The sequence below is a fragment of the Vanessa tameamea genome, chromosome 8, assembly GCF_037043105.1.
Source record: "Vanessa tameamea isolate UH-Manoa-2023 chromosome 8, ilVanTame1 primary haplotype, whole genome shotgun sequence".
Lineage (NCBI taxonomy): Eukaryota > Metazoa > Arthropoda > Insecta > Lepidoptera > Nymphalidae > Vanessa > Vanessa tameamea.
This window is the reverse complement of record NC_087316.1, coordinates 11,432,746-11,455,783: the sequence shown is the minus strand read 5'-3', so window position 1 is coordinate 11,455,783 and position 23,038 is coordinate 11,432,746. Positions and strand designations below refer to the sequence as shown.

General features: G+C 31.2%; 3 protein-coding genes across 3 annotated transcripts; all 3 read left to right on the top strand.

Annotated features, from left to right (window-relative positions):
* The first annotated feature begins 58 nt into the window (after positions 1-58).
* Positions 59-3,205, top strand: LOC113404682 (leukocyte surface antigen CD53-like). The gene is made up of 5 exons (XM_026645642.2): positions 59-209; positions 295-483; positions 1,419-1,589; positions 2,341-2,550; positions 3,087-3,205. Exons 1-5 carry the CDS (start codon positions 144-146, stop codon positions 3,156-3,158), a joined length of 708 nt encoding a protein of 235 aa, XP_026501427.1. The 5' UTR covers positions 59-143; the 3' UTR covers positions 3,159-3,205.
* A 1,609-nt stretch (positions 3,206-4,814) lies between these two features.
* Positions 4,815-8,296, top strand: LOC113404714 (tetraspanin-4-like). Its single transcript, XM_026645687.2, has 5 exons — positions 4,815-5,109; positions 5,181-5,369; positions 6,784-6,960; positions 7,483-7,713; positions 8,167-8,296. Exons 1-5 carry the CDS (start codon positions 5,047-5,049, stop codon positions 8,230-8,232), a joined length of 726 nt encoding a protein of 241 aa, XP_026501472.2. The 5' UTR covers positions 4,815-5,046; the 3' UTR covers positions 8,233-8,296.
* Positions 8,297-11,278: 2,982 nt separating this feature from the next.
* On the top strand, positions 11,279-18,756 carry LOC113404684 (CD63 antigen-like). Its single transcript, XM_026645644.2, has 5 exons — positions 11,279-11,589; positions 15,421-15,609; positions 17,157-17,327; positions 17,510-17,761; positions 17,861-18,756. The coding sequence occupies exons 1-5, from the start codon at positions 11,515-11,517 to the stop codon at positions 18,041-18,043; spliced, it is 870 nt and encodes a 289-aa protein (XP_026501429.1). The 5' UTR covers positions 11,279-11,514; the 3' UTR covers positions 18,044-18,756.
* Positions 18,757-23,038: the final 4,282 nt, after the last annotated feature.

Here is a 23,038-nt window from a genome sequence, read left to right as displayed (position 1 = left end):
GAAGAAATATGTCAAGATAACTTAGATATAGGATAGTTATAAGATTGATATAATATTATCATCACAGTTTCAGTTACCTTATCACATATATTTTCTTAGTCCGCGGAACGTTTTGTTTGAAGTGCTTGTTACGTCTCATAAAAATGCAAGTACCAAAATTTTTAAAATCAGTAAGGTATTTGTTAGCAGCCATAAATGGTTTATTTTTGGTAAGAGCAGTTGTCTAAACGTCTTTTCATTTATGTAATAAATTACCTTTACATTTTTTTATCATAATATTAATGTTTATTGTAGCTAACTGGAATAACTCTTCTGATCGTCGGTGTCGTGGTTCTGGTTGCTTTTAATCAGTACGATACCTTGATGACAAATAGATTCTTTACTTTATCTAGTTTTATTATCGCAACTGCTGTGATCATCTTCGTTGTCTCTTTACTTGGATTTTATGGAGCTTTTTCCGAACAATTTTACTTTATTGCTGGGGTAAGTAATACATTGTATATAGACATTAGAAATTTATTTATTTTAAACGTGATATTGTTTATTGTAGACTATTATGTAGCTACATCGGCTTATTTATATGTATTCATCAATAAGTATATTATGTTTAAGTATTAAAATTATAAAGATACATAATATGATACCGAAATAATAATCTAAAATTGTCGGTTCACTTATTGTAGCTATATTATTTTATTAGGCATTTTAACTTAATAAAGTGTTTACAAGTTTAAAGAACTTGAGAAAAATGTCAGTTCTCTATAAATGCTTGACAATTTAAGTTCGGCTGAGTTCATTTAGCCAGTTTTGAACCGGTGATAGATTTTATTGACAATCAATAAGTGTATTGCTTCTATATATGTGGATCTTATAAAAATGATAGCGAGTTCAAATCCAGACAAGGAGCAATGAGTTATGTGTTTCATGAGTATAAAATTCATCCCGTACTTGAGGTGAAGGAAAACATCGCCAGGTATTTTCGCCACACATGTGCCCAGCAAGGTCACTTCAGCAGTCTGAGAGTAAATTCCAAAACTTCTTACGAACAAAGAAATTCTTTGGCCAGCTATTGAAGGGGTTCATTACTTTTTTATCTTTTCAGTATATTGATATTTATTGTAAGGAATATATTTTACTAGTAATTAAAAGTAGAAATTGTCTATGGAATCGTCATAATGTCTATGATTAGAAACAGATACAGTACACACATCAGAAGGCTATATATTGGTAGGGCTAATATGCTGGATACCCTCACAGTTAATAATTAGGTCGAGTAGCGTTTTAAGGAGAAATAACACTTATCGTTATAATTATACCTATCTATATTATTTTCTTATTTTCATACAGTATTTATTAAACTGATATATTAAGATAAATATGATGGGTTTAAATAATATTTATTACGTATATTTTTACAGTATGTTGTGCTTCTTTTGGTTATTCTCATATTCGAGATTACAATTACGGTTCTGGGATTTGCCCTCCAAAACGATGCAGTCAATGAGATAAGGTCTCCGATGTCACAAAGTCTACAGCTTTATGAGAGTAGAAGAGAAAATGCTGTTGTTTGGGATGATTTACAGATGGGAGTAAGTTTAAGGGAATCAGTTGTCAAATCACTGTAAATTCAGTTACAGTATTTACCTTATATTGTTATATTATAACCTTATTAACATTATTATGTCCATTTTATTATTATTTATAATTTAGATTTAAAAATTAATAACCAATATTGTTTTCAATTGGCAATTGGGCCAGCTGGTTATAAGTGGTCACTACTGCCATTGGTAATGCAAGAAATATGAATTATGCCTGATGTCACAAATGCGCCACCAACCTTGGGAACCATGATATTATGTCACTTGTGCCTGTAGATGTATGAGATGAGTGGGTAATATCTACCCAGACAGGCCTGTACAAAGCCCTACCAAGTGAATTTATGATATATCTAACATCTAACATAGATACAATATTTATGATATAAGTCAATTTTCTAATTAAATATTTATTTATTTATGTTCGTGGATTTGTTTAATCTTTTAGTTATGTCGTGGTAAGACAACCTTCGTATCTGTGGGTAGGAATATGGTATATGTACATTTATGTAGTTGTCGTTTTTAAACTTTTTTAAGAAATTTATATTTAGCGCCAAAATATTTTATAATCTGAATCGGATAGCAGATACAAACAAGCAGGCAAATTCTTCAGGTTTATAAAATTAGAATGGATAGTAAATATAGAGTATACTTAATTTATATTAATAAATCTATTAGTTGGTATAAAAGCAAGGTTAGGTAGACTTAGGTCTAATTATATGTTTATTTAAATATATTTTCCTAGTTCAAATGCTGTGGCATCGCTGGTCGCCATGATTGGAACAATAACAGAATACCCATAAGCTGTTGTCACATTGACTATGGTACTATATCACCCTTCGAATGTACAGCGGCAAATGCGTACACTGTTGGGTGTGCCAACGTACTTGGAGAGTGGCTTGGGTATAACGCCTATGCTGTCGGCGCCACTGGGGCTTTTGTCACTAGCTTACAGGTTAGTTCTAGTGATGATATTGGTATGCTCGTTATTATTAGGAATATGTCCAATAATTAAAAAGGAATAAAATTGTCTATGTCTAAATCTTATTGTCTTTAATTAGTTTTATTATATTTTACAGTATGGCGGAAGGCCGAAGGGTCTATGCCGGATAATTTTAAGAGAGTAATAATTATATTATATTACGTATATAAGGAATTAATAGTTAAACTCCTTTAACTTAATTGCATTTAACTTTTCAGTTAATGATCTCAGACAATAATTGAAATGTTTAATGTAATGAAGAATCTTTCATGTAACTTTTTTACATATTTTTTTTAACATGTCGTTATATAAACAGTACCAACTTCGCGCGAAGATCTTTGAGAAATTGATAGCTATCTTATCTGTCAATTTATGCAAGTTAAAATGCCAAATTTATATAAATTATGACGTAATACTGTACGGTGTACCCATGAAATTCATATCTGTAATACTTCTATACATAATATAATTAATTTTCAGAAATCAATACTAATCTCAATCTGTTACAGGTACTAATAACAGCTGGGGCAGCATGGTTGGCTTACAGGTCAAGATTTGAAGAAGTCGAACTTGAATCCTAAATACTCAACTATATAAACAGTTCAAAATTAAATAAATAGATATTAACAAACAACATTAATTTATATACGAAATTAGTTGACTTAAAACTTGTTAATTGATTTTTTGCATTAATTGCTATGAAATTATAATTATAATGAAAGTGCAGGTTATTTAATGATTACAAGCATTTAGAGCTGGATCGCTCTGCGTCGTGACGTTACGTTTTTATGAAGTTAGAGACTATATACTAATAACTTACAACAGAACAGACGAATCCATTACATCATTAGGTAAACTACAGTTTTTTTTAAATTACGATTCCTTATGCAAAGATCGAAAAATACACAGGCTATCGCAAACCAATCGATATTTTCTATGGATTATTTTATTCGCGTTTAAGAAAAATAGACCGAGTTACTTTCGCATTTATAATAACAGTACAGTTTACTATAACGTTATGATCTATAGATTAACTCGATACTCTTGAATTCCCCTAATTCGTTAAAAGAATGAAAATAACTACAGATGAAATATATTATAGTTTTTATTGAATGTTTATGAAACACAATTCAATAATTCCTATTGCCTAGATAGTAACGCTTTCTATTTGAATTTACAAAGATAAATTAAATATATTTGTTTGGTATTATTTATTTTTGACATAAGCTTCTTACTATACACAGGTAGGTACTCAATACCTATGTGCATTTTCTTTAAACATGGTTACTCATTATATACTGTTTTTCATTAGGTAAATCATTTATAGTTTTAGTAAATATTCAATGAAATGTAAAGAGTATTTGAAGTACAAGAATTCGGTTTTTATTTATGTTTTATAAAATTCAGTAATTTTGCGCCAAAAAACAAGTATTTAAAAGCTTATTAAATATTCAAGAACCTTTGTTTAAGTTGAAGTAATCTGGTCACTGCACCCTACATATTTTTATTTATTGATTTTGTAGAGCTCCAGCTGTGTGACGTAATAAATAGTAAACATTTGAAGTATTTTCTGTTTTTGCGTGATCTAAACGCTTACGTAATGTTGCGAACATGTGTTTGAGAATATCAAATTCAACATTTCTATGATTATTTAATTGACAGACTTATAATAAACTATTTCTTCCACATCCATGTATCGTCGGTCGGTCTATAACTGAGCTATCAATAAGTGGGCTATCTTACATTTTTTTTTAAATAGGTCTTAAGATTAGCACGTTCATACAAACAAACATTTCAGCTTTATATAGTAGTTCAGATATAGCTTTTAAATATTTGCCAAACATTAAATATATTCATTATTTTAAGTCTAAAGTTGACATTATACGCTAAATGAACCGTAGAAACATACATAATACATAAACTTAGTAGTTAAGAAGTCGAGTGAACACTAACTTTGATAAAAATGTTAATGTTAATGACAATACATGTACAGAAATGTATGTACATTTAGTTAATTAGTACCAGTTTCTATCGTAACGTCTGAACGCTTGCATGAAAACAAAACGATATCTTATAGTGAATTGTGGAGTGCTCTGAGTTATTTTATGTTTTACATTTGCTTCGTGCAACTTACTGTAGTGTTTTTTTTACAGATAAAAAAATCATAATTTCGAATTAATCCTTTTTCGTTTTTAACTATTGTTTCAAATCTGTAATTTTGTAAATTGTAAAACAATTCCAATATCTACTTAAGTAAATTTATTATAATTAAAAAACTTTACATTGAAGGTCGCTTTATTATTTCACAATAATGTCGAATAGTCAAACCGCTGAACGGGAGTGTGGCGCGAGATAAATCAGCTTGTTTTCCTTATCAAGATTATAATAGTGATAAAAATATCCAAGAGAAAACTATACATCGGTTACTTGTCACGTGGAAGTCAACGTTTGTGCTCTTACTGCGCCAAAATGTTAGCTAAAATATTCACCACCGTCAAATATACTTTAATAACAGTTAATTTTTTATTTCTGGTAAGTGAAGTGATTACAAAAACGTTGTATCTATATAAAGTGTTTAGTGCTATTAACAGTGTATGTTTCAGGTGACTGGAATTATAATACTATCCGTGGGTAGTTCTGTGCAGTCCGCGTACAATGGTTACCATGAATTTCTGTCTGAAAGATTTTTCTCCCTTCCCGCGTTTTGCATCGCGACTGGTATTATCATCTTCCTCATTTCTTTTGCTGGTTTTTACGGAGCATTTATGGAAAACTATTACATGATTCTAGCGGTAAGTAACCACGGATAAAAACAAATTATACAATACATAATGTAATTCAGTTTAGTAGTCTTTATTAGAAGAAAATATCTAACATTTATTAATATATGGTAATATTCGTAAGCCATTTTTTTTACACGTCATAATACGGTATACCGTAAGTTAAGATTTAATTAGGCCGTTATTACGATGTTTTAAATAAATTAATAATTAAAACTTCTTTTTTTATACAATTATTTTAGCTCATATGTAAGTCACGACTAAAATTAGTTGGTATTTACATTTTATTGTCTGGGCGACGAACGGCCTATTTCCGTAATAGAATTGTATCTATTCTTGTTCTATTTTAAAGGGAAGCTCCATACACATGTACTCATATGAAATAAATAAAAAACATTGGGTACATTCGTACTGTCTGTTTTTGGGCTTAAAGTTTTTTTTAACGAATATAATTATATATTTAAAAAATTTACAAGTTCCATTTTTTTTTACTCTCAGAAAGATCGAAGAAATTAATATTTAGAACTAATTAACTATTTGCGAATGTAAAATAAATAAATAATTATATACGTGGTTTAGTAGATTTTAATATGTACATACTTGAAATTAGTATCTTTATGCGCAAACTCTTGAAATACATCGATATTGCATTTATCTAATTTCGTTCAAGTGCCTAAGTTATAACAATTCGCATTGTTTTATGATAAGTATTATAAACGCTGCAATATGACATCTGATTACAATACGAAATATGTAAATGTTATGATTTTTATTGAGGTATATTTTTTTATAACATAGGTTAAAAAACGAAAACACGGAACAGGCAAATGGTCCACCTAATAGTAGTGGTTGGTACAGCCCATAGAATTTTACCCCGTATGAACCTACATATATGTATATAACCTTTCGTTACATAGCGAAAGCCATCGCCCCTGGGAACTGAGATGATATGTTCCTTGTGCCTGTAGTTACGCTGGCTCACTCATCCTTCAAGTCGGATAACAACAATACTAAGTAAAGCAAAGGAGCTGATTGGTAGATTGAGTTTGCTCAAACCTTCTCCTTATAAAGAAGACTACTTAGAAAGGAGATTACTTTTTTATTGCTAAGCGTAAATATCATAAATGAAAGGAAAACCTCTCTCATGTTCAAAATTCATGTGAATTATAAACAAATGTATCCAACTATTTTAAACTTTCTTCTCATTTAATTACTAAAATAATAGTAAAATATATTATCAATGCATGACGTAATTGAACAGATACTTCATCTTTGTGAAGGTCTTCTCTCTATCTTTATTATTTATAATGAAATTAAAGTACGTAGATGGAGGATTAAAGGCAATCTGAAATTTTCGTATAGCTATCAGCTCGTATACTGTATCATGTGATTATTGAGTACTTACAAAATTTTACACATTTTTCAGTTTGCCGGATCTATGTTGTTGATGTTCATATTTCAACTGTCAGCGTGTATCTCGGGATATGTGTTGCGCGGTAACACAGTGGCACTCGTGCAGAAGCAGCTCATCAGCACCATGGATCTTTATGGTCCTAACAAAAACTTTGAAGTCACCAAGCTGTGGGATGAAATACAGTCCGATGTAAGGCTCTTCGTATTTTTCCTTATAAAAATTCTTCAACGAAATTTATTAGAAAATAGGAAATAAGGTTTTTATATGGAATTTAATTTGAGAGTTTTGAAATCACCGTATTTAAAAGGAAAAGGATGAAACGTGTTAATACCCAATACTTTCTAACTTTTAGGTTTTTTTCAAATTATCGTCATAATTTTTTTTCTTCTGATTTGGATGTAGTCAAAGGCTAATTGCAAATTAAAAATTAGTTTCGGGCAAGAGTGAAAATTGCCTCGAGAATAGAATACGAAGACATTTAGTTTTTAAGAGATTTTAATTTTACTTGCACTTATCCTACGAATTTGAATGTTATTTCGCTTAATTTGTTTTTATCAAAATTAATCTCAAGCTCAGCGTTGAATCCAAACATATCACATATTTATCCAATTGGGGCTGCCTGGTAAAATAAGTTCCCAAGCAATTAGAGGTTGATGGGCGAGTTACATACGTTTTTAATCTTTCTACATTAAATTTGTATTGAATTTTCAGTTTACTTGTTGTGGCGTGATCAACTCAAGCGATTGGCTAAGTCCATTGAATACCAGCATGACTCGAGGTGTCCCTGTGAGCTGTTGCAATCACGTCTATGGTGCTATTAATACTTTCACTTGCAACACAACCGTTGCATACGTCACTGGATGTTCCGAAGCCTTCGGTAACTGGGTTCAGTCACATGCTGCGGCTATTGGAATATCGGGAATCTTTCTGGTTTTAATGCAGGTCGGTACGAAAAAGTTGTTAATTAATCAATGTAATAGATATTTTTCTTAAGTATTTGAAGATTAAACATGTCTCAGAGGCATCCATAGAAATTAGCCTTCCGCAATGGCAAATACTCCTTCAATGATTGATGACCCTTTGCATTATTTTGGTCATTGTTATTGTAGATAACTTCTAGCAGAGCATATTAAGTCGTGGTCGTATATTATTCATTATTACAAACATCTGAACTAGTTTTGCTCTTGGCATAAAATTTATTATAAATAAGTCGCATTTTATTTCACCTACAACACCGGTTTTGGATTTCATTGACCCTTTATTAAGCTAATGATCTACTAAAAATCATTACCATAATAAGGGGACCGGATGGGGAAGCAAATGATATGCTATTTTTAAATGTCACATCTATTCATGGCCCAGATTCTAAGATTCATGCTGTTACTTATTTTTTAGGCTCTAGCTGTTGCTGGTGCTGTATGGCTGGCTAACATAACGCGACGAGAGAGAGAGTTTCCATAAAGTAATATAATTAACACTTATTATTTTAATTGTTAGGTGTATTTTAAAATAAAATAAAAATATTGAAGAAATTATAAGATTGTAACATGTATCTTGTTTTCTTATTTAATAGTTTTTATTGTGCTGTTGAGATAATAAAATAATATTAAGATAGAGTTATGGAATATATGTCTTTTAATTGTTGAATAATAATTATTCAGGTAGGATGTTTTTAGAATTATTATGAATAAAAAAAATATCAAGACATGAATTCAAGAATGGAAAATATATATTCAAAATAACGATTGCTTTATATTAAAAATCCTCATACTTTTAAAAAAAAAGTACACAATCTGTAAAATATGGAATATTTTATACATATATGACAGCTTTATGTATTACGTTTAAATTATTTTATTTTTATATTTGAAATAATAGTTAAATATATTTTTGTTAAAGAGTGAATTTCGGAAATATTATGAATACATTAACAGAACATTCTAGCAATTACTAGTTCTCAATTAGAAATATTCTTTAAATGTCCCTAATGTCATTATTTGGTTACAACTACTTAATGCAGCCTTGTGTGTGTATTTGATTATTATTTAAGTGGTGGTCATAGTTATTAGTGGTGAAAGGAAAATTATAGTACGATTATACCCTGTTCAAGTTAGCTTGATCCTTTTGAAAGACGGGCTAGTGATGAGAAACAGAAAATATAACATATATAACAGTCGATGGAACGATGGAATGCGTAATTCAAATTAGAAATAATATTCTTTTTAAACTTATTTTTGTATTATACTTATGTATTTTTTTAAATATTTTTATAAATTTTAAAATCATTAAATTAAGAAAATAATATATTCGTCATTGCAAAGTTATGTCGATCTGAAAAATTTACATCTGTCAAAAAGATCTTAGCTATCTTGTACAGGGTATAGTAGGAATCTAATAAAATCAGAAAGATGATCTCGATCAGATTAACTCTAAAACTAATTAACTTTGTAATAATTATGAAAATGAAATATAGTAAGAAGGAATACAAAATTACTATAACGGTTAAAAATATATTTCCATGAACTAGCATGCAGTCAGTTAATATGTGGTAACGTTCAGAACATCATAGTGCATTCCTATTCCGTCTGTTGTTCCTCAAGGATCTCATTTCGATCCTTTTTTGTTCAATATATTTATAAACGTGTTCATAAAATATAATCCAGAATTATTATTTCAGGAAGATTTGTCATATCCAACGTAAATAATCGTAGCTGAAAGATAGCTCTATCAATTTTATTGGATTTTTTTTAATTCGTTTTCTTTTTGTCCTATCAGCCTTGACATTTACCGGATGGGAGGGCGAGGACTACTCGAGCTAGATTTGTGCTAAGCCTTAAGCTTTTCCATAACCTGAATATGAGTTTAAATACTATCATCGGAGGTATTTCTTGTTCTTGTCGTTGTATTACCATTGATTGCAATAAATATTGTAATATTGTGAAATATTATAATAACTTTTTTTTTAAATTGTCATCATTAAAAAACGCCATTATATTACGTTACTGTCATACTTTATTTTGGATGGACCATGTAACTACAAAAACAAGGAATATAACATCTTAGTTCCTAAGCTGGGGTCACATTGGCGATAAGGAATGGTTAATTTATAACAAAACCTATTTATAACAAACTTTTTATATTCAATTCAATTTTACATTCAATCTATGCTTCTAAACTAATATTGTAAGTGCGAAAGTAACTGAAGCGAATTTGATAAAATTTGCCATGAGCAAGATTGGACTCTAAGGAAAGACATAAGCTACTTTATTACGCTTTACACCTGACGACCAACCTTTAAAAGGCGAAAGAAGCCGCGCCGATTAGTTTTCATAAATAAGTCAAATTCACTGTAAGATGTCGCTAACCTATTGATACATTTTTCTATTTTGCTTTTTAAATTTAATTTGATAACAATTTATTTTGTACTGAAAACAGATAGGTGGACTGGAAAATAGAGCGGGACTCATAAGAACAGCTTTTCAATCATCATGTTACAGTTTGAATGAAATTTAAAGTTGCCATCGGTTCGGAAAGTAGATTCTAAAGAGAAGAATCAGCCAGAAACTCAGTAGAGTTACTCAGCAGTACTAGTACTCTTTTCTAGCAAGTGGTCAACATCGCCCATAGACATTGAAACTGGAAGATAATCCCTTACATCACCAATGCGCCACGAACTTTGAGATCTTATCTTAGATGTTATGTTTTTTGTGCCTGTACTTATACTGGCTCACTCACCCTTTAAGCTGGAATCACTATATTAGGTATTGATGTTGGCGTCAGAATATATGAAGAGGTGGCGGTACCTGGCTACAGAGGTCTGCAGAAATCAAACCCGAAGAGTGATCAATTTCTATTAATACTTAATAAATAATTCTTATCCACTTTTGCGATATATTTTGTTTCGATGACCTCTTCAAGATTATTGGCACAGATACATATTCGCACATTTATTCGGTTTTATTACATACACTTATTGTAATTCTTAGTGGGTAACACTATTAGTAAGCAATAGCCTGTATAACCTTCTCTAGTTAAGGTGAAAGTTAGAAGTTTATTCTACTACGCTGATTCAGTATGTTTTGGTAGATAAAAATTTGGCAGATTTTTGTTACACCGTAGATATGAGAGATGTTATTAAAAAAGTATTACATCGCATAAATTAATCAGTGATGTGTGCCCGGATTTGAAGCCGCGATCCCGTCAATTATCATGTTTGGTGTCTAACGGTGGTCCAGTCTTATGTGAGGTACTATTGACCGCTTGAAATCCGATGTTTTGTATCGTATTCCGCATTATATTTTAATATTAAAACATACGTATTTAATGACATTTAACTTATAATTTATTTACTCATACTTTGAGCTACTATGCATCATATTTTCTACAAAGTAAACAAATTACACGTTTTTTAAATGTAATTTCCTTTAACGACTTCATATTTACTGTGGTTACAATGTGGGTAGCTCTGACGTCACTTGTTTTAACCAATGAACTCGAGGCCACCGCCGTCAACATTGGAAACACTAACGCGAAGTATTATTAGTATTTACCATAGCTTACAAAATACATACGCTAATTGGCCGAAGAAAATTTGAGTCGTACTAAAACAACTTAGTTGTCATTGAGTCGAGCACGCGATAGCATATCAGTTGATAGCGATCCTGAAAAGTGTCGCCTTAATGTTCAATGTATTGTTAACCTTCGTCCAGTGAAGGTGTTAAAGTTTATCGTAATTGTGCTAAAATGGCGCAAAATAATCTAGAAGTCGGCATGAGATGCATAAAGTACATGCTGTTGTGTGTTACAGCTATTTTCGTGGTGAGTTTGTCGACATAGGTACATTATTTAATTTTATTTGTTCCGCTTATCAGTGTGTGATGTGGCATCGTTTCAGGTATAGCATAGATTATAGCAATTTAGTATAAATTCGATTGTATTACCCAGTACGTAGGTATCGAAGGTTCTTGCAATGATATTTTTATATGAGGGTCTTCTTTTAATATATAGTCCGAGCAGCCTATATTCTAATCGGTTTTACTTTATCCCGCTAAACCCATTGCGGTCAGCAAATGTTGTGTAAGTTACATTAATAATAAATGACTAATAGCGATATCAATATTTTTATTATGTTTAGAAACGTGACGTCATCGATAAGAGAGTACTTTGTGTTTAATAAAAGAAACAAAACACAGAATTTCTATTTCAACTTTTGTTTGAATAGATGCTCCGTGTTTTTCTATTTGAAGGTTTATTTAATCGGTCACAAGGAAAATCTTTAGTAATATTATAAAGCTGAAGAGTATGTTTGTTTTTGAACGCGCTTATATCAGAATCTACCAGACTGATTTGATAAGATCTTTTACGTTACTGACTATATAATACCATACTACTATAATATGTGGTACTCAAACCGCTGTTTATAAATGTTTTACAGTTCTTTACAATTAGTTTGTTATGCACTTTTTATAACATCAATATTTACTGGAAGACGTGACTACAGGCCGTAGACGGAGACCTGCTTGCAACTCCAGCTTCTTATTAAGAATGTGCCAAAACTGTTGGTTACATCTCGGATAAGAATTAGTATTAGAGTAGTATATATTTATAATGGTTATGACTTTAGTCGGCAAAAATAGCCAACATGTGCCAAAAGATTTATGTAATATGTACTTAGTATATTTTGCATATATGTGATGGTTTGGCAGTGACTGCTAATATAAGAACAATTAGTATTCATTTAAATGTTACATTTTTTTTTGTTTTAAATAAACAGCAAAGCTAATAACACACATGAAACCGTGATATACAAGGACTATAACCATTCGTATCAGTAACGAAAATAAAGAGCAAGATAACATAAACAAACCGCAATACAATTTACATTTCAATGATACTGATACGCCATAAATTATTCAACTGTTTTAACATAAGCACTTGTGAAGTGAAGTGTATTTTATGACAGTCAAAAGAATATTAATATTAGGTATTGTTTATATACAACCTACAGAAATTTTAGTAGTATATGTTGTATGTGATGAATTTGGTAATTATTTAAAGATCTAGTAGCGCGTTAACAGTGGAAGAAGTTGTTTATATGTCTTGCAGTGCTAATTTTCATGGGTATCGATATTAAAAAAAGTATCTATTCAAATTTGCGTGGGCTTCCTGCGAGTCGCTTACTGATTCTGGCGAGCACAGAGGCGCTTACAAAATAAACTGAATCAGGTGAGACCTTTAGATATAACTATGACGTATTAATTCATATTATTAGGGTGAGTATGCGTTATATCCACATGACGTCATTGCAAGGAAAAATATTGGTTACGTATTTCGCAAACAATTGCAAAGTTTTGGAAGGGTAACGTTGCCGACAACATTGAAGATGTGTTAATTTTCTTACTATTTAAAAACCTATAACTTTTAAACCAGTTCGAATTAAGTTACTATGACATGTTTATCGAATATCATGCGAATGAAGAATTACAGCATCACCATCCATATATACATATACCAGATTCCTCATAACACCCATTGGTTTTAAAATTGTAATTAATGTGTTCTTATAAACGTCTAGCTGGACCTGTGGCTATAACCGCGCGAAATTTATTAAACTTTAAATATAGCGTACAAAACGTCACCCCTTTCACCTCTTTGAGGGGTGAATTAAAAAAGTAGCCCGTGCCTTTTCCCTGAATTCAAACTATCTGTATACCAAATTTCATCTAAATGTGTTCAGCGGTTTAAGAGCGAAGAGGTAACAGAGAGAGAGAGGTGTCAGTTTATACATATATATATATATATATAATTACCCGCACTTTAGAGTTTTAAAATTTGAACTTAATTTTATTTAAAAAAAATGCGTTTTGACCGTCGACGTAACTGTTATCTGAACGTTGGGTATAAACTTAAAGTGGATATATATATATATATATATATAAGTAGGTAGTTAACCGGAATAGTTTTGTATTATAAATAAAGATATATTAATCGAGAACTGTTAGTAGCGCACAATAAATCTGTGCCATTTTCAAATCGCAAGGAATACGTAAATCTAAACTCCGTCCATACTGAACTATTTCCTACATAATATGTTCTAAGCTAAGTTTTAATAATGTTAGTAACATTACAAGCGTTAGTCACAGTAACACAATTTTATAGTTTTAAAAGAAATTCTTCAGCCTTTCATTGAGTATCTCAATAAGAAGATTTTTTAAATATTTTTCATTCACGGAATCTCCAAAACAGTCATACTCAAGTAGCAATATTGAATAATTCGAAAATAAATGATGATTAATTTCAGTTCTTATAGGAAAAGAAAAGTATTTTTACAAAGTAATAATTCTCATGTGGTTTCCATTTTATCATGTTGCTTTGTAAACAATGCATGTGATATGTCGGTCGTGAAAAATCAATAACCATGTACCTACAAACTATAGCCGCATAACCACTAACGCCCTTGTAAGTGTCGCAAGGTCGATATTACCTCTAATTTTTTTTTCTTCTAATACTTTGCTGTATGTAATCAAATTTTTACGTCTTGTATTCATATTTATTTGGATAAATGTACTCGTATGCTATTAGAGTTAATTTTTTTTTTAATTTGTTATATATTTTAACGTCAATTAATTAAAATTTATATAAATAATTCGATTTAAAGAAATTGTTACATTAAACACCCACCCAGCAAGTATTTAGAGCATTGACTTCACAGCTAAATGAAACATGAATTTAAAAATAGGTATTTAAATAAGTCCTTAACTATATACAATTAAGTTTAATCCTGGATGTTAATAATTCTTATGTAAATAAAAACTATATGATATTACATTATAAAAGCCAAGACATCATATGAAATTTAGGGTGACTGCTTAAGTTTGAACGCATAATTTTATTTCATACCGAAGGCTTTTTCATCTCGATGGAAAAATGCATTTACGTGTCCCCGCGTGAAGAGGTGGTATGTGTATGTAGGACTAGCCGACGATTAGTGAGTCAGAATGCTTATCCTCTAAGCTAGAGAAGTTCACGGGGTGCAGAGAATCACCCTAAGAACGGGGCTTATAACAAGGGGAGAAGGTGCGCATAGCGCTGACGGCTTCTCCCCAGTCTTCACATAGACATTATCTTTTCTTGCCTATTTAGCCTAAATTGTCCTGGCAGTAGTTTACGAAAGGTAGTTTATTTACTATTACGATATATGGCGGAGTGACTTTGTAAAACTTTGGGCCCATAGCAAAAGTGAAGATGTGATTATCCCTAAACAGATGAATATTTATTATCAACATATATAGGGCCGAATAAATTAAGAACCGGAACAACCTCTATGTCGCTATGAGCTAGACTATGGTAAGGTGTTAACTAAGAGTGTCTACGAAGACATGCCGTTACATAAATAATAAACTATTATCATCATATATTCGGTGACCACTATTAGATTTAATATGTTACATCCCTTGGACATGTATTTACTTTGCCTTCGTACTCAAATAGTAATGTGAGTGTTTAGAAGTACCGCTAAAATTCGGTATATTAGCTTTTATTTTTGATTTTAAGTTTTTGTCTTTTAATGTTACATATTTTTACAGTGTTGTTATATATAACGAGCGTATATATTCCGATGGTTGTTTACATATATATTTTCTATTTTAGCTCACATCAGCTCTAATAATCTCAGTGGGTACAACGATCTACGCAATCTACTATGATGTGTCATTCTTCCTGGATACGCAGCTATTCTCACCAGCGACCTTTATCATCGTCATTGGAGTCATCATGCTCTTCGTTTCACTGTTTGGTTGCATCGGTGCCTTGAAGGAGAGTACCTGCTTGGTTAACATTGTAAGTTAAAGATATATGGAAATTATATTATAACTATAAAAAAATATATATATACATTTGCAAATAACAGTTCGATTTTATATTACTCTGCAACAATAGAAATTTAATCGCAAAGTAATAACTCTAACACATTCAATTATTGAGAGGGTTATTGGACTACTTTACGCATTGTCAAAAAGGATATGATAAGAAGGAGAATTGTGGATCTGATCCGTACCGTATTCAACCCCTCCATCTAAGATGCCCCGCACAGACACAAGGATACAAATGGCACAACATCGTCAAGGAGAAAACCCTGAAATGAGGTCACGAACCACAGACATGACGGGAAATCGATACGAGGAGAAGGTTTATTTTTTATGATAGACGAGTAGGTGGGTAAGGCAAATGGGATGCCTGATTGTAATTGATCACCACTGCTCAGACATTGGCGCTGTAATACTAACAACACAACAATAGTGTTATTGTTTGGCGGTAGATTATCTGATGAGTGGATGGTTCCTACTTTTATATTTATTGATTATTTTTTAAGTTGTGTTTTAAAAGGTACTGCATCGACCACAACAAATACATTAAAGGCAACTCAGTGATAAATTATAAAGGGAAATTGTCATATTATTAAAGTAGGTACTTTATTGTCACGAAATACCAACGAAATAGATAATAATGATTCACGATGATGATGATTGTTTTTATATGATAGTAGAACAGCTGTGATATATACTGCAAATTTTATAGTGGCCTTATCTTTTAACTTCGCTCTTTCAAAGGAAAATACTTGTATTATTCCTATAATAGTAGTAAATTGAATCACAAGTGTGGTTAGTAATCGGAGTCAGGGGGGAAGGGGTGGTACGCCCCGGGCCTGGGTGCCCCCAAATCCATCCGTGTTCCCCTGATCAATACCTAAACAAGACTTTAGAAATGTGCTTAGTACCTACATAATTTCATCAAGATCAAAACACACTCTACAGTCATCTAGACTTTACGCAGTACTAATATTCTTTTAACTTCGCTGAACGCGTCCAATATGCTGTGGGAATCCCCGTTTTTGTAGCGGGTACTTCCCTAGGAATCCATGAATGAATGGGGGGCCTCATTCAGCTTTGTCGTCCCGGGCCTCTAACGGGCTTAGTCCGCCACTGCATGTACAAGTATTTTTAATTTTCTATGTTCAAAAACATTAGGTAATAAAATCAACGTACTGTTGGGCTTTAAATGAACATCATATATTTATGAAATCGGTAATAGTATATATTAGATACAGAGTTACCGATATAGCTTGCTAAGTTCATTTATTTCAACATCGAATAACGAATTCGTAACGGTATAAATGTTCCCAGGGAAAATATACCTACTTGCTTAAGGTAATCTGAAAAAATTGTTGTCATAAATACACTACGTACAACCCTTTAGGGAAATTGAACATAAATGTATTTAATTAAGTTGAAAAATTCTTATTTTTTACTCACTACACGACGACGTTTTATTTATTATTATAATTTTAATTACAGAAGTAAATCCCTAGCATGCCTTGTAAATTTCAGTTTGCAGTTATCCTCAGTTTGGTGTTGGTGCTTGAAATCTCAGCTGCCATAGCTGCGTACACGTTGCGTTCACAGGTCGCGGATATGTTGGACGAAAATTTGAGAGAGACACTACCTTCGTATTACAACAAACCAGAAGTGACCGATGCCTTCGACTTTATTCAAAGCAGGGTATGTAAAAACATATACGCTAATTTGACTAAAAGGTTACTTGAGAACTAACTATATTGTATAAATAATCCATTATGTAATACTGATACAAAAATGAAAAAGGTTGTAAGTGTATTCAGTGACGTTTTTGCTTTAAGCATTAAATCGCTTTATGACATTTTATTTGTGTATTTCATTTTCAGCTGAACTGCTGTGGCGTTGACAGTTACCTCGACTGGGGCGAAGTACCCACTGATAAATCTGGTATCTCCGTGGCCAACATCACTGTCCCCTACTCTTGTTGCGCTCAGACACACTACCAAGTTGTTGGGGACATAGAAGTTGACGAGTGTGTTAAACTGTATGCTAATGGCTGCCTTCCCAGGATCACTTATTTGATCTACCAGAGCGCAGGCTTGCTTGGTGCAGGCGCTATGACGATTGCATTTATTCAGGTATGCAACGATTTTTATCTACAAAAAATCCTATCATTTCCATTGAAATTGGTTTCTAAGGGTTTTTTATCTGAAATATATTTATTTGTATTATTTCAGGTTATCGGCATTTTATTCTCATTCTCGCTGGCCAGTTCCATTCGTAAAGCGAAGTCTGAGCGCGAGCGCAGACGATGGGAGATTCAGGAGCGCATGGTCAATGCGTACACTTCTCTTAATCCCGAGAAGGAAAAAATCGCGCCTATTGTTTATGTCCCATTCCATGGACAAACTAATGCTTAATACGGCCAAACATTTTCCAAATAACGAACGAATATACTTCGTCCGTTGTTTCTTTTGAACGGGAAATATGAATTGTACACAAAATCAACACAATTTTATTTGTTTTTTGTTTCTCTAACATTTTAACCTTTACAAGTAGTTAGAAAAATAAAGTACAAAATGTATTTTTAAATTAAAATGATTGTTTAATTAAATCAACTTATTATGTAAATATTTTAAGAGATTATTAACATTCCAAGTAGATATCAATTTCGTTTAACAGGACTAAGTAATATTGAAAGTGATTGTGGACCATATTTTATTTTTAAAACGAGGCTTATATTTATAGCTTAGCGAAAATAACATTTAAAAAAAAAGGTTAATTATTATCACCAGGTTCGGATTAACCATCTCAGGGCCTCTAGGCAGTTGCCTAATTGCCTAATGAATAATCCAGCCCCGATTATCACTTTAATTTAAGAATATTGTAGAATGAATAAAATAGTAAAAATTTTTAAACAAACACATTTGAATACTAGTAATACTTTTATTTTTGAAAATAGAACACTGATTTTTGTATAATGTCATTTGAAATTACGATTTAAATTTTTAAGTTTAATTGTAAAGTGATATGAATATTGAAATAACTACCTATTTTATTCTATATGATCTATGTTATTATTTATCGCGATTATAATTGTATGTAATATTTTTATTAAATAAAATTTAAACACGTTTTGTTTGTTTATGATTTTCCTATATTCGGCATTCTTTTATGTTTGTCAGTTGTGTCATTTAGGCATATCTATAGAGCTATATAAGTCGCTACTTTATTCAATTTATGAACAGCTTAAATGTTAAAACATCAATACGGACTGAAGGAATCGATTTTTTTGATGCGCTTCTTCATTTTATTCTCATTCAGAGCATATTGTAATAAAATTCTCTTAATTTAAACAAACTGCTGCTTTTACACAACAAGAGTTTTTACAAAACAAAATTTTGAATCGTCGATCTTTTTTTATCATTATATAAATAGTATAAAACAAAGTCGCTTACCGCTGTCTATCCCTATGTATGCTTAGATCACATCACATTAAAATTACACAACAGATTATGATGCGGTTTTTTATAATTATATTATTATTATATAATTATTGATTCAAGAAGAAGGTTTACATGTAAACCTTCTTCTTGAATCAATCTATTGAATATAATATAGTAAATATAGTAGATATTGCGCATGTATTATACATATAAACCCTGATAATTTTAGAGGTTTCTGAAGCGATGTCGTAAATAAATACATTTTTTGCGCTTACATTGCAAACGCTGACTGAACCCTACGAGATAGATTAAAAAAATTGTACTACAGTATTGTACACCTTAAAAAGATCTTCAAAAAAGTCTGTGATATATGTCCATAAATGTCCATCTCTTAGGAATAACCCACAATAACCTTTTTTATCCTATTTAATATTCTTTACTATTTACGGGAAATAATGGTTTATTTTTAAAGCGATTTAAAGCAATACAGCATTAATTTTTATCCAGTTAAGTACCTTAAATACATTGTGAATACATTGTGATTAATATAGATCAATATGGCTCTTTACAGCATGTAATTTAAATAAATATTTTCGAAGATATTAGATACATATTTAAAACGCAGAGACATAGCGGTTTGTATTGTCTAATGACTGAAAAACTGTGAACGTTGTAAGACATTCTGTAGTATATTTAGTATCAGCATTGCACCCGTGCGAAGCCGGGTCGGGTCGCTGGTCATTTATATACCTAATATTGTACTGAGCCTAATATATATTATTAATATGTTTCAACAAAAGATCTGAATGTAATAATTGAGAAAGTGAAATCAATAACTTATATCTAACGGTTCATCCGTGTATGTTTTATTTTATCAATATAATTTATTTTAATGATATCCTTAGGCATGTGGTCAAATGGCCACCTGATGGTAAGTGGTCACCACTGCCCATAGACATTTGCACCGTATGGAATTTTTACCATTTCTTACATAGTCAATGTGCTGCCAACTTTGGGAACTGAGATGTTATGTCATAAGAAAAAAGGAACCTAAAATATTATATTTTGAAACAGTTGTTATCGCAACCGGTCCATCAACTTTCGTGCTAAGCCTATATACCTAAATGTAAAACTAAGGGTTCCACACGAGAATATTTATACGTAATATATATTTTCTTGATTTAGATATGCTACCAAATATGTACCTAAATTTTAGAAACAGTAATCGCCTATAGAAAATATACCTATTCCTGAAATTGCTAAGCCGTATCTCGTACTTAAAATAAGTACCTATAATAATAAAAATAAAAATCACAAAATGCTGTACGTTTATGATTTCATTGATTAATTTTGTGTCTATTCGAACTTTTCATACTTAGTACATAGTCTTATTATTCATAAGTATTACGTTCGTGTGTTAAATGAATAACAGATAATGCTATCAAGCCATATCAATATGGATCAGAGTATTATCATGCCTACACTGCTTTTGTTTTGTGTTTTATCGATATAAATAACTTTACCGGTCGTATGTTCTTTATAAAACAAGGTACTCTTTGTACAGAACGAACACCACAGACGGACGACAATATAGATCGATGCGAAGATATTTCCAGTTTATAAGTCTTATTTCAGTACCATATCTAATTATTGTATCAAATTAAATAAAAAACAAAAATATTCTAGCTCGAAAATATCTACGACGTTTGTATGTAAGTAACGTAATTTTCAAGCCAGTCATTACATGGTGGTAGGGCTTTGTGCAAGCCCGTCTGGGTAGGTACCACCCACTCATCAGATATTCTACCGCCAAACAGGAGTACTCAGTATTGTTGTGTTCCGATTTGAAGGTTGAGTGAGCCAGTGTGTAACTACAGGCACAAGGGACGTAACATCTTAGTTCCCAAGGTTGGTGGCGCATTGGTGATGTAAGGAATGGTTAATATTTCTTACAGAACCATTGTCCACTTACTATCAGGTGGCCCTATTGATCGTCTGCCGACCTATATTATAAAATAAAAAAATAAAAAATGGATCTGGTTATTAGAACAGAATTTGTTAACAATATAAGCAATATCCGTGTGACGGATACGATGACATAGTGTAAAACTATTAATCTTTTTGTAACATATTTATCTATCCACTAGACTTACTAGAAGTCAATAACAAGTCGGTATAATAATTTTTGTGTTTTTGATAAAAGAAACACAAATTATTCGTTCTGTTTTATATAATAAACACAAACTTACAACTTACTGCAATTAGAAAAACAATGATACAAAGTCTAACTCTTAAATCAAGCTGTTACGTGCACAAATTACTAGATTATATATCATTTGGACGTTAGAACCATTATATTATGATTCAACTTGTCTGCTGTTTGAAGAATATAATGCCTTCATATTAGTGGGCCATCGACCAAAGAGGTCTTAAAAAACTTATTGCCAAATTTATAACCTTATCTTCTAAAGATTTGTTTCAGCAAGATAACGTGCCATTTATAATAGTAAGCTTCACATATACCGGAAGTTAAAACAGCGCTTATTCCAATTGTCACTTCTCAAATTCTGTAATTTTTAGGCTTATTTGCGTGTAACTGCGTATGCATATGTGTGTGTGACACGCAACGTCGAGTGATGCGTCCGTGTGCGGGCGTTGCGTTTAATAATAATTAATCGTAATTTAAATTAAAAAAAAAAAAAATTTCAAAATAAAGACTTATTTACAATTGCGTATGTAGGTACTTATTTGGTTAACGATGTAGTTTGAACCTTAATATTGTGCATGTAGCTTGGTAGTCATTTATTTTTTCTTAATAATAATATGATAATACATTTTTAATCGATATTCCTAAAGAAGGCAATCTGGTTTATTTAGTGGTTGTAGAAATAACTTACAACTCATTTTTATATGTAAAACAGCGTTCAATTCACATTGTATTGTAGAAATTTTTGAATTTTCAATAAATAATTTGCCAAATATCAATAATATTATTATTATCAATAATATAGCTTATTTAGGACTTTTTCAATAGATTCTATTAATAAGGCACTAAATTTTTGTACAGTATTTTGTTTAGGTAACTGATAAATATTTTATCGTCATAATCCCTTTAAAAAGTCGGTCCAGGAATATTTATGAAGATAAATTTGATTTTGTTTTAAATTTGCTGTTCTTCCCGATAGGTGTGGTAATATCTGAAAAGGTGTTGTCCTTTCGCTCTTTCACAGAACTTTTTTAAAATATTATAATTAATAAACAGCGCCTATATCGATTATCTATCAGTAAAAAAATTAAGTCATCAATAGAAATAATTCAAATGTATTTTAACTATAAAAATATGTATAAGCTATGTATTCTGGAACAAAACAAACAAAAAAATAATCGACTTCAAATTTTTCTTCAAATTTCGCTTGCACCAAACGGGACGTATACCCTAAACAAAAAAAAAAATTACCAAATTGGTACATAGATGACAGAGCTCTGAGGAAACAAAAACAATATAAACGAATTGATAACCTCGTTCGTTTTTTGAAGTCGCTTAAAAAAGACAAACGAATCGATAACCTCCTTCTTTTGATGAAGTCGGTTAAAAATTGTATCCATAGTTACAAAATGTGTAACATAAATTCATTGATACTGGAAAATACCCTTCAAAGAGTTTAAAGAAATCCCATCGAAATTTAAAAACAAAATACATTGGTAAGTATATGTGAATTTGATTGAGTGGCGACTGACATGCTTGTTGTAGTAATTTATTATGATGATTATCTTCACAGTTTATGCTTCTCTAGAATTTTCCGCGCTACGATATTATTCTTCCATTATCATTGTTTCATATTGCACAATGCCGAGCTAATATTAAACTCTACTATTCAGTCCCAATGTACTCGTAATGTTATTACTTCTTTAACGTACAAAAATAAGTCGAATATCCAGTGAAATTATATCAATTAGCGTATTATCATT